At 42.4% G+C, this 13,744-nt stretch overlaps 1 protein-coding gene and 1 long non-coding RNA gene across 2 annotated transcripts in view; one reads left to right on the forward strand and one right to left on the reverse strand.

The window, feature by feature from the left end:
* The window catches only part of LOC109306088, a 1,343-nt gene extending 197 nt beyond the window's left edge, over positions 1-1,146 (forward strand). Inside the window, exon 2 of the long non-coding RNA XR_002099844.1 lies at positions 42-1,146. This is a non-coding gene — a long non-coding RNA (uncharacterized LOC109306088). The remainder of the gene's footprint in view (positions 1-41) is intronic.
* Positions 1,147-1,502: 356 nt separating this feature from the next.
* Positions 1,503-13,744, reverse strand: part of OBSCN (obscurin, cytoskeletal calmodulin and titin-interacting RhoGEF) — a 223,829-nt gene continuing 211,587 nt past the window's right edge. The window contains exons 91-92 of the mRNA XM_019543669.1: positions 8,219-8,261; positions 1,503-3,103 (exon numbers count right to left, since the gene is read on the reverse strand). Of these exons, the coding sequence (XP_019399214.1) occupies positions 1,618-3,103; positions 8,219-8,261 (1,529 nt within the window). The 3' untranslated portion in view covers positions 1,503-1,617. The remainder of the gene's footprint in view (positions 3,104-8,218; positions 8,262-13,744) is intronic.

The raw sequence follows: 13,744 nt of genomic DNA on the forward strand, positions 1-13,744 counted from the left end.
GTCAATGGGAGTTGAGAGTGCCTAGCACCATTTTCATTGAGGTCAATGGGAGTTGAGAGTGCCTAGCACCATTTTCATTGAAGTCAATGGGAGTTGAGAGTGTCTAGCACCATTTTCATTGAAATGAATGGGTGTTAAGAGTGCATAGCACCTCTCAGAGTACTCAGCACCTTGCAGAATTATGCCATTAATGAAACAGGCATCACCATACATACTAAATTTCTCACATCAATGCTCTAGAGAAAGAAAAAGTAGTCTATGATAAAGGGTGACCTCTACAACATAACTGAATGTAAACACTTGAGAGTTCACGACACATCTTGTACTGGAAGTGTTTTCAGTGAGCATAAAACATTGAAACCTGGGAAAAAGCTTATGGCACAACGTCCGTTAACTATCTAGCTTATGTATTTAGTTATTAGCTAAAGAGGGTTTTACTGGATGAGGGTTGCACTCCTGTTATTTTGATCTGGCTCACTGGTAAATTTCTATATATTTGGAGACTCTAACCATTCATTTTTAATGGCAATATTTAACCGTTAATATGTACAGGAAACTCTTTATGCTTACAGTAAGTAATCATTCAACAAAATAATTCGTTTGTGGCTCTCCACATGCCTTGGTTTGACTGATATATACTACATTAAATTGCACATTCCGTTTCATTCACCAGATTTTTTTCTTACATGCAAGTAACACAAAGCTGTATCTGATTTTACAGGGCATACAGATCAACTGAGCCTGAAAACAGGCTGCAGAGTTGTGAAGCCTGTGCCTTTATGCAACCATGTCAGGAACAATCAAAGAGCAGGTGTTTAACAAGGATGGTCTTTTTACTAGAACAGTGTTGTGCCAAGGGGTGAAATCCTGCCCCCGCTGAAGTCAATGGGAGTCTTGCCGTTGACTTCAGTTGGGGCAGGATTGCAATCAAAACGTTTGGGCAGCCGCTAAAGTGAGTAGGGTAGTTTAATAAGCGCAGGATCTTCTATAGGTTGTTTTCCATAGCAAACGTTAAAATAATTTAAAGAGAGCTCATTTTAAAAGGTTTCTGAACATGTTTTTGGCAGGGCTAAGTTGCATCATCAGTACTTAGTGACATTAAAATGGTGTAAGCCCTTATAACCCCGCTGGCATGAACAGTGACAGGAGACATGTTTGGATGACACTACCCTTCCTTCTCCTGATTCCTAAAAGGCCCCGAGATCTCTTGACCTTCTTGTCACACTGTAACTTGGAAGTCTGACACCTAAAGTAATTTTTAACCTCTCAAACAAAATTGTCCTTATTTATTTATGCAGTATTTTTGTCATAAGTCGGAGAAGCAGGCTTTCCTACATCTATTGTACCTGACTGTCACTGTTGCTTGGAATGATATGTGTTCTCCAAAAGCTTTTTCATTACAACCTGAACTGACAGAAATGTTCCCTTTAAGACTAGAAAAGCTCTACATCACCACATTACACATGTTTGCCCACAGGATTTGGTTTGGTTTTTTTTTTTTCCTTTTCTTCTTTGTGCTTCTCACCACTCATTTCTCCCATCCTAGACCTTTGTTCATTTGCTTGCTTGTTGCTTATTTATATATGGCTTTATTTTAAGGATCAGGCTCGTATCTGCTCAGCTTTGGGAGGGGTCCTCCGTGCTGATGTGCAACATAACGGGCTCTCCGATAGTGCCATAGCTGAGGGTTCTGGTGGAAACTTCAGTTTTAAAGCTGGACTGTCCATTGTCCGGTGAGAGCTGGACTTCGGTACAGAAGGATGGCTTCATTTTAAAGGAGGGTCCCGACGATATGCCAGGTGCTGTTGCTGCTGTGCAAGTTTCACTGACGTGGAAAGAAACGTTGGACGGACCCATGGACTGCATTCCTGTTACTCTCGATGCTGACATGAACATGCCCCCGGGAACGTGCTCCTTGAACTTGCTGAAGAAGCTTTGCTTTGGTTTAGGAGCCACAGATCTCCCCAGATTCAGCAGCACTGGCTTCCCAATGGTCGGTTCATTAATTTCTGTCTGAAGCACAGAGATCTCACAAGGTTTGTCTCTGGTGTAGTTCTGGTTGTCACACCCATATGTCTCGCCTTCTTCAGGAATGTAGTCTTCAAGGTCTTCCAGAGTCAACGTCTTCCCATTGTGGGTCAGGATTTTGGGGTCCCGGTTGCTAATATCATCTCTTTCTAGTTCTTCTGGCTCATCAATTATAACAATATTTTCTCCTTCTGGAAGACCCTCATCTTGCACTGGCTCCAGCACTGCCTTTTCAGCAGTCCACGGTACTTCTAACTCATCATCAGCATCTTCTTTAACCCCCGCACTCGCTTGCGAATGTAGGAGGTCATATTTCCTTACATCAGCTGTCTCAAAGCTAAAGGTTAAGGGTTCACCCCCACAGGCAAGCAGTGGTGAAGCAGTTTCTGAACCACTGCCCTCACTTACTTCCTGAGTGCAGGTCTTTCCTTCAGTCCCACAATCAATAAAAGAAGTGCTGCCTAACTGTTCGGGCCCACACTGAGAACTCATGTTATCACTGCCGACTGGGTCTCCTTCCTGGTCATCTCCGTAGGCCAGGGGAGGGATGTCAACTTCTGAAAGACCGTCAGTAGGAAGGGAAGACTTGGCTTGCTCTACTAATTTATTGTTGGAGTTATTAGTGTTTGGATCATCTTCTGGGGAATGCCTAGGTCTGGGACCAGGCAGAGTGAATGTTAGCACACCTGAGTCATCTTTTTCTTGTTTCACTGGAGACGCTTCTCTCTTCCTTGTAGTTTTTTGTGGCTTTTTCACCTTGAATTCAATGATTTCCTCCACTTCGACCCATTTGGGTTTCTGTTCTTCCACCTTGGCTTCAATGATGATATCTCTAGATGCCGCTCCTTGTCTTTCATCTGGCTCCGTCACAAAAAGTGCAGGGATGGAGCCTTTCAGCACCACCTCTTTCTCCTGCTTGTGTACAGGCTGCTGGACCTTCAAAATGTAAACGGGCTCTGGCGTTGATAGCTCTGGTCGTGGAGACCGAGATGGAGAGTGTCCTGAAGGAGGCCGGGCAGGAGACACCCTTCGCTTTTGCCTTGGGGTCTTCACCACGGTTGTTATCGTTTCCTCTCTGATGACAAAAACGGTTGAAATGCAGTTGACACGAAGGCAAGGACCTTGCTGGGAGCCGCGCTCCCTCAGCGCATGCGATGGTTGACAAAGGCACCACAACAGGGTTAGTTTTGAAAGCACTTCAGCTTTTCATGAGAATTTAAGTCCGAAAGGGGTGTACACACACACACACACACGCATACATGAGCTGCCTCTATCTCACTTTCAGAATCAAGGTATTTCAAGACTGCTCCATCCACATGGAGCTGAGACCCATTAATCTCCTTGAGTGCACAGAGGAAAATCATGTAGGTCCAGCTAAGAGATGCCCACAAGGTTTCATGCTGCTTTACTGATCTTTATAAATGATTTTCTTTAAACAAGCGCTGTTGTGCCTTGCACGCTTTTAGCAGCTCCGTCCAAAGCTCTCAAAGACACTCAAGGAGATCATAATCTCTCCTTGGGGAAAATCCCGGCCATGGTAAACTCAATAACAAAAATTGGATTGACGTCAGCAGGGTCAGACCCCTTTATTTATAATCACATGGCCTTCTCCTGTCACTTAATGAATGGCATGAAAGGAAGTGCTCATTTACCTATAAATCAGTAGCGTGAACAACAGACCTGCATTTCCATACATACAGTAAAACTATGTTAGAAGAGCATTATGCCGGAGTGCCAGGAAGCCAAGAAAGGAAAGGCAATTTATACTGTGTTGTTCTGAGGATAAGTCAACATTTTTTCCCCTCCTTCAAAAATAAACAATAATAAAAAAATCCACACTTTTACTTATATCCAGGGCCCACGTATACTCAGGCCTGAGACACTGCGCAATAATTGGATCGCAATGCCTGATTTTCAGTTTGCCTTTGCAGGAACGTCAATCTACACTTCAAGAAAACCTGTTTTTTCCTAAAATTGAAATCGAAAATGAGGGGTTGACTTATAATTGGAACAATACAGCATATTTCCAGAAGTTCTTCATGCCAAGACAGTTATTTTCTCATCCCCTAAATAACATACGTATACATTTTCTTCTTTCTTTCATTATTTCTACAGTAACGATGATGATGCATTAGCATACCAGACTCCTCTGGGTGTGTCTACATGCTCATTAATGCACCGTAGTTACTGTACCTTAAGTTTAGTACTTGCATAACCAAGTACTAAATCAATGTGCAGTAACTGGTGTTCCTGTGCTGTAGTGCCAGTATATGGCTTTTTAATGTTTTTTAGTGTTATTAGGTTATTAGATGAGCCCACTGTGGAAGAAGTACAGGATCACCCTGGGTACACCTCCTAAGCATGGAAGTCTATGTTCTTAGCATAGATGAGTTAAAACAGAAACCAGATTAAATAGTTTTCAAGATTTCAGCCTGGAGCACTTAATCCCAGTTGATCAGGCTATTTCTAACTTACATTCTTGACATGTAGCTTTTCTTTGGCTTTTTCAGTGTTGTTTTCTTGAAGGAAGTGTCACGGATGTAGGGAGAGGTATAAACTGCTGACACTATTGAGTGGAGTGGCTCATCTGGGGGGGGGCGGGTAGGGGAGGTGAAGCCAACTTTGTTTTTCATGGAGATATATTCTCTAGCCTCAAGCACTAGAGACAGAGAAGGAAATGAAGCTAAAATAAATATTTCTCTTTTTGCTGCCTACTTCCTTAGCGGGCTAAGTAAGTGATAGTTCCTCTCTACTTGGCACTGCTGAGACCCCAGCTGCAGTACTGTGCCCAGTTCTGGGTGCTGGACTTCAAAAAAGATGTGGATAATCATGAAAGGGTCCAGAGAAGGACCACAAGGATGATGAAGGTTTTACTGGAGGACAAACCTTATGAGGAAAGACTAAGGGATGTGGGACGGTTCAGCCTGGGGAAGAGAAGATGAGGGGGGACTTGGTGGTCATCTGTAAGTATGTAAGGGGTGACTATCGAGAGCTGGGAGAACTGTTCACTAGGGCGCCCCAGGGGACAACAAGGAGCAGTGGCCATAAACTGTCAGAGGATGGGTGATAAGTTGGATGCAAGGAAGAACGTCTTTACGGTAAGAATCTGGAATCAACTTTCCAAGAAGGCGGTGCAGTCCCCGACCTCGGAAGTCATCAAGAGGAGACTGGCCAGACATCTTGCTCATTTGATCTCAGCAGTATTCCTGCCCAGAGGCGGGGGGGTTGGATTTGATCTTTGGAGGTCCCTGCCAGCTCTTAATTTCTATGATTCTACCTCACTACAAAAGTTGATAGCCCAGCAAAGACAACCTGTGGACTTCCCTTTGCAGAGCACTCACTGAATGTGGCATCTTTTCTCCCCCAGCGTTTCCTTATGGGCTGTTCTGGGCAGGGAGATGGCTGTAGCATAAAGACTCCCCAGGAGGAAGCTTTTACTGTTACACTCATGCTAAAGAAGAGGCCAGCAGATTCAGAGACCTCTGCTACCTCTCTGTCGAAGTATGACCCTTGCACTGTGCGCTTCCAGCATCCTCCATTGAGAACAGTATTGCTTTCTTTTACTGAGACTTTTTCCTTCAGTGAGAGTGCATCCAACCTGCTACTGCATCTCTCTCACTGAGATTATCTCCACCTCCTTCCCCTGAAAGTTTCTCTTGCCTTTCTCAGAACTATTTCCCATCTCCTGCTGACTTATCCCTTGGTGACTGGACAGTCACCTCGCTGGGGTCACTTGACCCCCGTTGTCTCCTGCCTAGAGTGGGGTGGGGCTGGACCCAATGATCTGTGAGGTCCCTTCCGGCCCCTACCAATCTATGAATCTATGAATCCCACTTTGCATGTCCACGTGCCTCACCTACTTCCCAAGTTAGCTTTGCCTACTCACTGCCAGGTGTTACCAGCCTCCACTGCTATAAAGTTTTTAAGGCCAACATTGTGCATCTAGAACTTCCATGATGGCCGACTGACTGTATGTGAAAATCACTGCGGGTTGATATTTGCATTAGTGGTGAGTTTGCACTTGAGTTGCAATGTTAAGATCCACCTAAGCGTGTCCCCAAAGTTTCAGAGATTTGGACATCCTAGATTTTGGCTCCAGTCTATTTTAAATTCCTCATTTCCTTGCCCTGTGTTGATGTTAGAACAGTGCTGCCATCGCCAGGACTTGGATTTCAAGGAGAGCTGGAACAAGTCCTTGGCAGTGTAAATCAGGAATTGCTGAAGGATTTAATTATCAGGATTTCAGAAATCAGTTTAGCGGATGGTATTGTGTGTTAGGTTCATAATATTGAATAAAGCATATTGCTTCTGGAGAGAACTAGAACCACAGACCTATTATTTCCAGAGGCACAGAAATGGCAGACAAATGGAAATGCACAGAGAAGAAGCTGGGGCCATGACTGTTGACTGGAAGAGCTACTAACTTTTACTGTCCTGGGCTACTTCTGAAAGGAAGTGTACACTTGTTACCTAGCTCACTGCTCTGTTCCATTTGAATGCCAGCGTTTGGTAAATGGCAGTCACAGGAGGTTTGCCTACTCTTCGCAGAACAGAAAACATTCACTTCCCCAAATGCCCAATACAGCTGGAAGTGGGAGGAAATTAAAGGCAATTCTTCTTCTCGCCATTTCTTTTTCTGCCCATTGCCTAATAATTGGCAATTCAGTATGAAAGTCCATCGGAGCATAGGTGTGCTTTCACACATGTCTATGAAGTGCCGCTGGCACCCAATGTAGGGTCAGGCAAGATGAGAATATGCAAAACTCATAAAAGTAGCCAAAGTGTGAGTTAAGCTGTTGCTTTCACAGGTAGTTCAGTGGCAGCTTCATCATAATTTAATGAGGGCACAAAGAAATCATGGAAAACTTGCAAAGTTAAGATTCTTAGGGGATGTCTTCTCAAGGACATTTAGACATCCTTTCCCTGGCACTGGTTATTTCAAAGCCAGCTATTAGCACTAAAGAGTGATTTTTGCTTCTACATTACTTAGAGCTCCAAGAAAGAAATACGTTTCCCCCATCCCCATCATACGAGACAACTTTAATTATGTAGTTGTTTTACGACTCTTAAAAAGCAATAAGGTTGAGTAATAAGCAATAAAGAATCTGGTTGAAATTAATTCCTGGTTTGTATATAGTAGGGATGCCTCGCTCTCCTACTGAAATTACTATATCCCTGTATTGTGCAGCCCATGGAAATCAGACTCAGGTCATTCAGCAGTAAAAAACAACCTTGTGATGATCAAAAGATCTTCGCTTACTAAAGACTCTAAAAAAAAGTAAAAAAAAAAAAAAGCCAAGCTTTTCCCCCATTCTTATGAAAATAGTTCCTTGTGAATTTGAAGGCAGAAGCAAGAAGAAAGTGTTGCAAGTTGGTGACATACTTGTGATGTTTCTCACATCTTTTGAACCAGCTGGGTGCATCTACCTGCACAATTTACACAACCCAATAAATTCCAGTGCAGTTTGTTCCAGAGTTTATTGCTCCTGGGCACCATGTTTACATGTGTGCCCAGGATTACAGCACATTGAGCTGGGCTGGAGCAGCCCTGGTTGGCAGGGAGCCTGGAGGGTTTGGCCAGCCAGCCCAGGGCAGCTCTGACCTGGCTCAACATGTTGCAGAGGGGCTGGCATAAGCGTGCTCCAGAGTGGGGCTAGCCAGCAGGCATCCCCCACTGAAGCACCCTCTCGCCCCAGCCTGCCCCATCAGTGTCTACATGTGCACTGAGGTGCACCAAGTAATACTGCTGCAGGATAGTACTTGTCTTTACAAGTACTATTCTACAGTGGAGTTTATTAGTTTGCTGCGGCCTACTAGAGCCACACATGTAGACACTGAGACTTTACTGCAGAGCTAACTCGGCAACTCTGCAGTAAATATCTCACGTAGATGCAGCCGCTGCGTCCAAAACAAGAGTGTTTTGAAACCCACCATGATGTCTGTGAAATCTGTGCTCCTGAACCTTAGGGAGGAATTGGGCCCAGATGGTATCTAAATGCTACTGCTTCTAATTTTTGAGAGGAATACCTACATTTGTCAGCTTGTTGCTTTTTATAACACAAAATACCATGAGTTCGGATGGGATGGGAAGGGACACACTTGCATGGCCAATAGACACAAGCTTGTTATTGGATCATGCATAGGCAGCAAGTCAAAACACAAATGTTAAAAAAAAAAAATCAGCACTTACATGATGATGGTTTTCTTGGGCACTTTAGTCTCTTGTTCAGTGACTACAAAGAAAACAGTATGAACAGCATGGGGTTAAAAGAAAGACAAAAGCTGAAATGATTAAATTCACTTTGTTAAGTTAACTGAGAGAAACTTGAGTGGAAAAAAAAAACACCTGTACTATCCCATCCATGCTTTCTGTGGTTATTTCCAATGTTATTCTTAGTGCCTCTAATAGGGACTGAAGAGTTCATAAAGTTATGTCTGCAAAGAACAGTTGGGAAGTGAAGTGGATTTTTATGGATGTCAGTATTATAAAATAAAAAAACCCTGCTTTTCCCACCTTGGAATCCAATCCCTTGTCTTGGGAAGATCAAAACTATAAAAAGAAGTTACTTATTTTTGCAAAAATAAAAATATGTCCCTTCATGAGTACATTCAGTTTGAGCTAGTTTTCGGCATTTACTAGCAAAGGAACTTCTCAGGCAGACTAAAGCATCAGTCACCTTGCTGTGAGATGAATGTATAGGAATGAAAAAGGGAATTATGGAAAATAAGCAAAGGAAAAGGAAAAAATAAATCCTAAGAAAGGGAGTCCATCTGTATAACTATAGACTGAGACAGTGTGTGCATGTATGTGTGTGTGCACGTGCATACTCCATCCACGCTTGGTCAACGCTCCATTTCTCTTTATGTAGAGTCCTATCAGTATCAAATAAGTTGTGCACTAGAAGTAAATCATTTTTTAAAACTGAGGAAAAAAAAATCTAGGGCTGATTGAGCAAAAATTTGTTTTAAATGGATTTTTTTTTTTTTAATAGGGAAGAATATAATAGTTGAGGAGCTAACATTTGGGGATGTTCATCATTTTCCTCACCTAGCTCTCCACTTGGAATCAAAACTCCATTTGAACCAGAGTGTATTGACTACATCCGGAGCTGCTGACTCTGCCTGGGAGTCTCCAGTATCTGACACCACGCCTCGCTCTGTATTTAGCGATTAGTTGGTAAATTGCCTAAGAAGCTACGTTTTCTTTTGAGCTGTATGTCCAGGAACCAGCTTACAACTATCTAGGCCAGCCTACACAGCCAAAAGCTCTAGTATTTTGGTTTCTTTAAAAAAAGGCTTCACAGGTGAACTGCCATTTTTTTTTTTAAGAAAGCAGTTTACAGTCCCAAGTCATTATCACTACCATAGCATTGGTCATAAAAAAGCAACACTTACAAAAAGTTATTGGACAATATTTGAGATAACACAGATTCTTCCAGTTCAAAATAAAAGGAAGTACTGTGCTGCCACTGATGTATCTGTTGGCAAATGCTGCCTTTTAAGAGTAGCCAAAATATCCTCGGCCTTAAAATTTAAAAATACATTAACACTGCAAGACACATGATGGTTTATACCATCATCTATGATATAAATATCCCACTGAGATCTCAACTGAGAATGTGGGCGTCATTTTTTGCTCTGGGCCTACAATTCCATGTTTTCTCTGCAAATTCTTCTCCCATTTATATTTGTGCACATCTGAATTCACTCCAGTGAAACTAGTCCAGATTTACACTGCTTTAAATGAGATCAGTTTGGGACCTGGCATCTGGAATTTAGACCGTAGTAAACAACTTCTTCCTCTGTCTTCAAATACTTCATCTTCAAAAGGAAATACAGCTTTAAGACTACACGTGTACTTTGTGGAAAACCTGGAAAACTTTTAAAACCTTTTCTTAAAAAAAATAAAATAATTGCAGTTCAGTGGCAATGGATGCTGGATTGAGCCAGTATAGAGTATTTTGCTTTTGTATCCAGGTGAGAGATACCACAAAATCATTAACCCCTTCAATCAAGATTCCCAAATGCGGATCTAATTTAGGTAATGAAACGATCAGACATACCCTTCCCATGGGACTTATGCGCCTCATTTCAATGGGGTTACACCTGACCTATACTTAAGCAATCAAAAAGAGAATCAGTTCTACCACATTTTTGTAAGTTCAGTTATCATACATTGGAAAGTGTCTGAACCAAAGTATTTTATAAGGTTCTTTAAAGAGTTGCTGTATGCTGAATATTTGTGGATCGTTAAAAAATAATTTAATGAGTATCCAGAAAGTGTCTAGCAGATAGACTTGTATGACATATAGGAAACATTTTTAAATATGTATACTTATTAGTTGTTATGTTGAACTATGCCTTGCTATACTTAAATAAATGCACTAAATAAACTAAATACACTGCTTTGTTGCATTGAACTTCCACAGGCAAGGTCTGGTCCTGTAGTTCTTCCAAGTGACACCAGTTGCAGTCTCCCTGGTATATGTCAATGGGGATTCTTTATATATATAAAAAAAATTCTGTATATAAAAGTACAGTTGCTGCCCTCAAGTGAATGGGGCTAATGAGGTTTAAATAGTTAAACAGGGATACAGCTTAGCACCCAACAGTTTACATGTACTGTCACTGAAGCCATCCAATTGGTAGGATAGAACCACATGAAAGTAGGATGAGGGAAATAAGGGTTTTCTTTTTTTTCTAAAAAAAAAATCCCACATCAATTTCAATACGATGAGGACTACTTTTAGGATTTATCATTTCAACTTTTTTTGGTTGATTTGTTTAAAAAGCATTTTAGGAAACCAGCTGTGCAAAGCAGGAGCTCATAAATCAGCAGGTTAAACGCTCTAAGCATTAGGCTCAGGCAATGCTTTCACACCCTAGGCTCCTGCTTTGTTAGTATGTTAAACCGATTGCTCACACATTGCGAAATGATGAGTGTGCAGGAAGATAAAAACCTGGAGCTGCGAGAAGGATGGCTTCCAACACAATCTTTATTACAAGCTGCAAATTCCACTTTCTTGCCCATCAGAGTACTTCCGAGCATAGCAAGATCGCGGCGCCATTTCCAACTCCGAATTCTTATGTTACTTTTGACAGCTGACAGATCACAGGGGGTTTTATAGACCTGCTGTCAGCTGTTGAGGCTCGTTTCACTGAAGATGATCCACATGACTTTCTAAACTGCCTTGAGTGTAATGCAAATGCACTACAGAGTGACACAAGTGGTGAGAAAAGCAAAGGTATAACTTGTGAACCCTTTACTTCCAAGAAATGCCCTGTCCTAACTATGACTGAGAGACCTAAGGGTATTCTCACCCCGTCCAGCCTCATCATTTTGCTAGCCCTATGTTTAAAATGGGTGCCAAACAGCAACCATCAAAGACTGATTATAAAAGGCAAAAATGGAAACGTTAAAAATATCCTCATCGTCACCCTAAAAATGGAGCTGTTAAATGGTCATGGAGGCAAATCCGCACTCCCTATTCAGCAAGAAGGTGAAAGTAACAGACCCAAAAATGTCTTGCGGTGCTACTGTAATCTTGCAAACAAGGCTCTCAGACATTTAATGTTGCACAAAGCCAACTAAGGCACAGGGTGTTTAAGTAACTTGCCCAAAGCCTGGCATGAAGCCGGCGTTAGATTTGGGAACAAAACTTAGGAATTTATATTCCCATCTCTCTGGTATAAATACCCTTGGTTGTAGCATTTGTTCTTCCAAAAACTCTTGCCTATTTCTCTTTGCGATTATTCCCCCATATACTTGTCCTTCAAAATCTGTCCTGTGCCAATCTGAGATGATGAAAATTCAGCCAGGTCCAAAACAGTTGCAGTTTGTGTCTTCCTATTGTCTTTTTTTTTTCCAAAGGGTTGATCGCTGGTTAGTGAAGCTGGCCAGAACAATATGCCAGATGAAAATGTTAAAAAGGAAAGCAAGAGCCATGGCAAGTCAGCGGGTTTCACATACAAGCTAAGCAGAAAGGAGACTGGGGGCAAAGCAGATACTCGACATGAAGACAAAGAGACTGGTTGTTTCTTTAGCAAATGACATTATTTTTGCTCCCAAAAGCTATAAAAATCCATCAGGTTTATACAAAATTTGGATTTTTCTTTTTAAGCAGCTCTCAGTTGGTTCCAATGGAGCAAACGGGTATGACCTAGGCCAGAAGTTAGCTCGATTTGTAGGCTCGCAGCCTAGGTGGCTAGTTGCGTACTAATGGGTTTAGTGACTGGATAGTGTCCGTTCTGAAAAAAAAAAAAATTGGCACTGTGTAATAAACTGAGAGACAACAGTGGAGAAAGGCAGGGCAAAAAACTGGCAACAAATGACCCTTTAAGAGGCGTAGAAGACATCGATAACAAATCGCAATGTGCCACCACCTGCGAACGGCCACTAAACAGGTCTGCAGCACTAGTGAGCAAATGAGCTAACGGTCTCTAATATAATGATTTGAATATAGTATACCACGGCAGCCTTGTCTTTCAGGCAAAGTCGCAAACAGCACCAATCACACCAACGTACAGAATCAAAAGGGTGGAGAAACACAGCTCCCATCAAGTCTGCCTGCAGATGGTCCTGACCTCCGGGTGGAGATGCCGGGTAAATGTGTGGCTGTTAAGCTACCCAGAACGCGCTCTTCTGTCAAACGCAGGAGACCGCGTTCATCGCTGGAGCAACCCCACTGCAAGCAAGGAAGTTACTTCAGGGACCTTCAAGAAGGGCCTGATCCGACTCTACTGCCTCCATGTAGAGTGGGATGGGGGCCTCACTGCCTTCTGCGCTGGCAGTCTGCACCCGCTTGCCCAAAGCAGAATATCACCAAGCCCAACACCACAGGTTTTATTTCACAGCATTGTTGAGGCTTCCAGGCCACTGTCACCCAAGATATCTTCAATCAACATCCCATGTTTTCCATGGCCTGCACACCACCGCACGAGTCATTTCTGGAAGAATTTAAACGCTGACGGCTCTACCACCGTCACATAAGGTTAAGGCAGCTTTGCTTTTTTTCTACAATATCTACTTGGTTTCAAACTGCTGTCTAACCAGAGGGAAGATACCGGTGCCAAGAGATGGTGCAGTATATTCTTTTCTTGGTATCCTGGATGCAATGGAGTCACTCCCTGTCTAGGACACGTTATGGAGAGAGATGCTGGTCACCACTCCTCCAGCTGATTCTGTTAAGGTTTTGATATACTAATAAAAGTCTCCCCCTGAAGTCTCACTCCCTGCTTGGATGGAGTCATGCATTGACCCCGAAGCAAAGTCAGTTTGGGGGTTCAACATGTGGCATGCATAGATATGGCCCCAAATGAGGTTTACTTTTATGGCGTTGAGTCTCTAATTGTAGGCAACTATTCCATTGTCTTTTTCTCATATAAGCATACATGTTATAGTATTAGATACACAGGGGATGTTGATATCTGTTTATATATAAACATGAAACGTCACTGAAAGTTTTTAACTTAAATGGTCATCATCTAGTTTCACTTAGAAAAGGCAGGAGCTGAGAATGTTTCTAATTCTCCATTTCCCCCCCCCCCCCAGTCTTTTCTCCTATGCCTGAAGAAGGGAGCTTGTGCCTGAAAGCTTGCAAATAAAGATTTTTTTTTTTTTGCAAAAATCTAGCTGGTCTAATAAAAGATATCACCTCTGCCATGAGTTCTGAGTCCTTTTGCCATCTAGACCAATGCGGCTACAACCTGGATACCC

This window comes from Crocodylus porosus, unplaced genomic scaffold (assembly GCF_001723895.1).
Source record: "Crocodylus porosus isolate Cpor-Errol unplaced genomic scaffold, CroPor_comp1, whole genome shotgun sequence".
Taxonomy (NCBI): Eukaryota; Metazoa; Chordata; order Crocodylia; family Crocodylidae; genus Crocodylus; species Crocodylus porosus.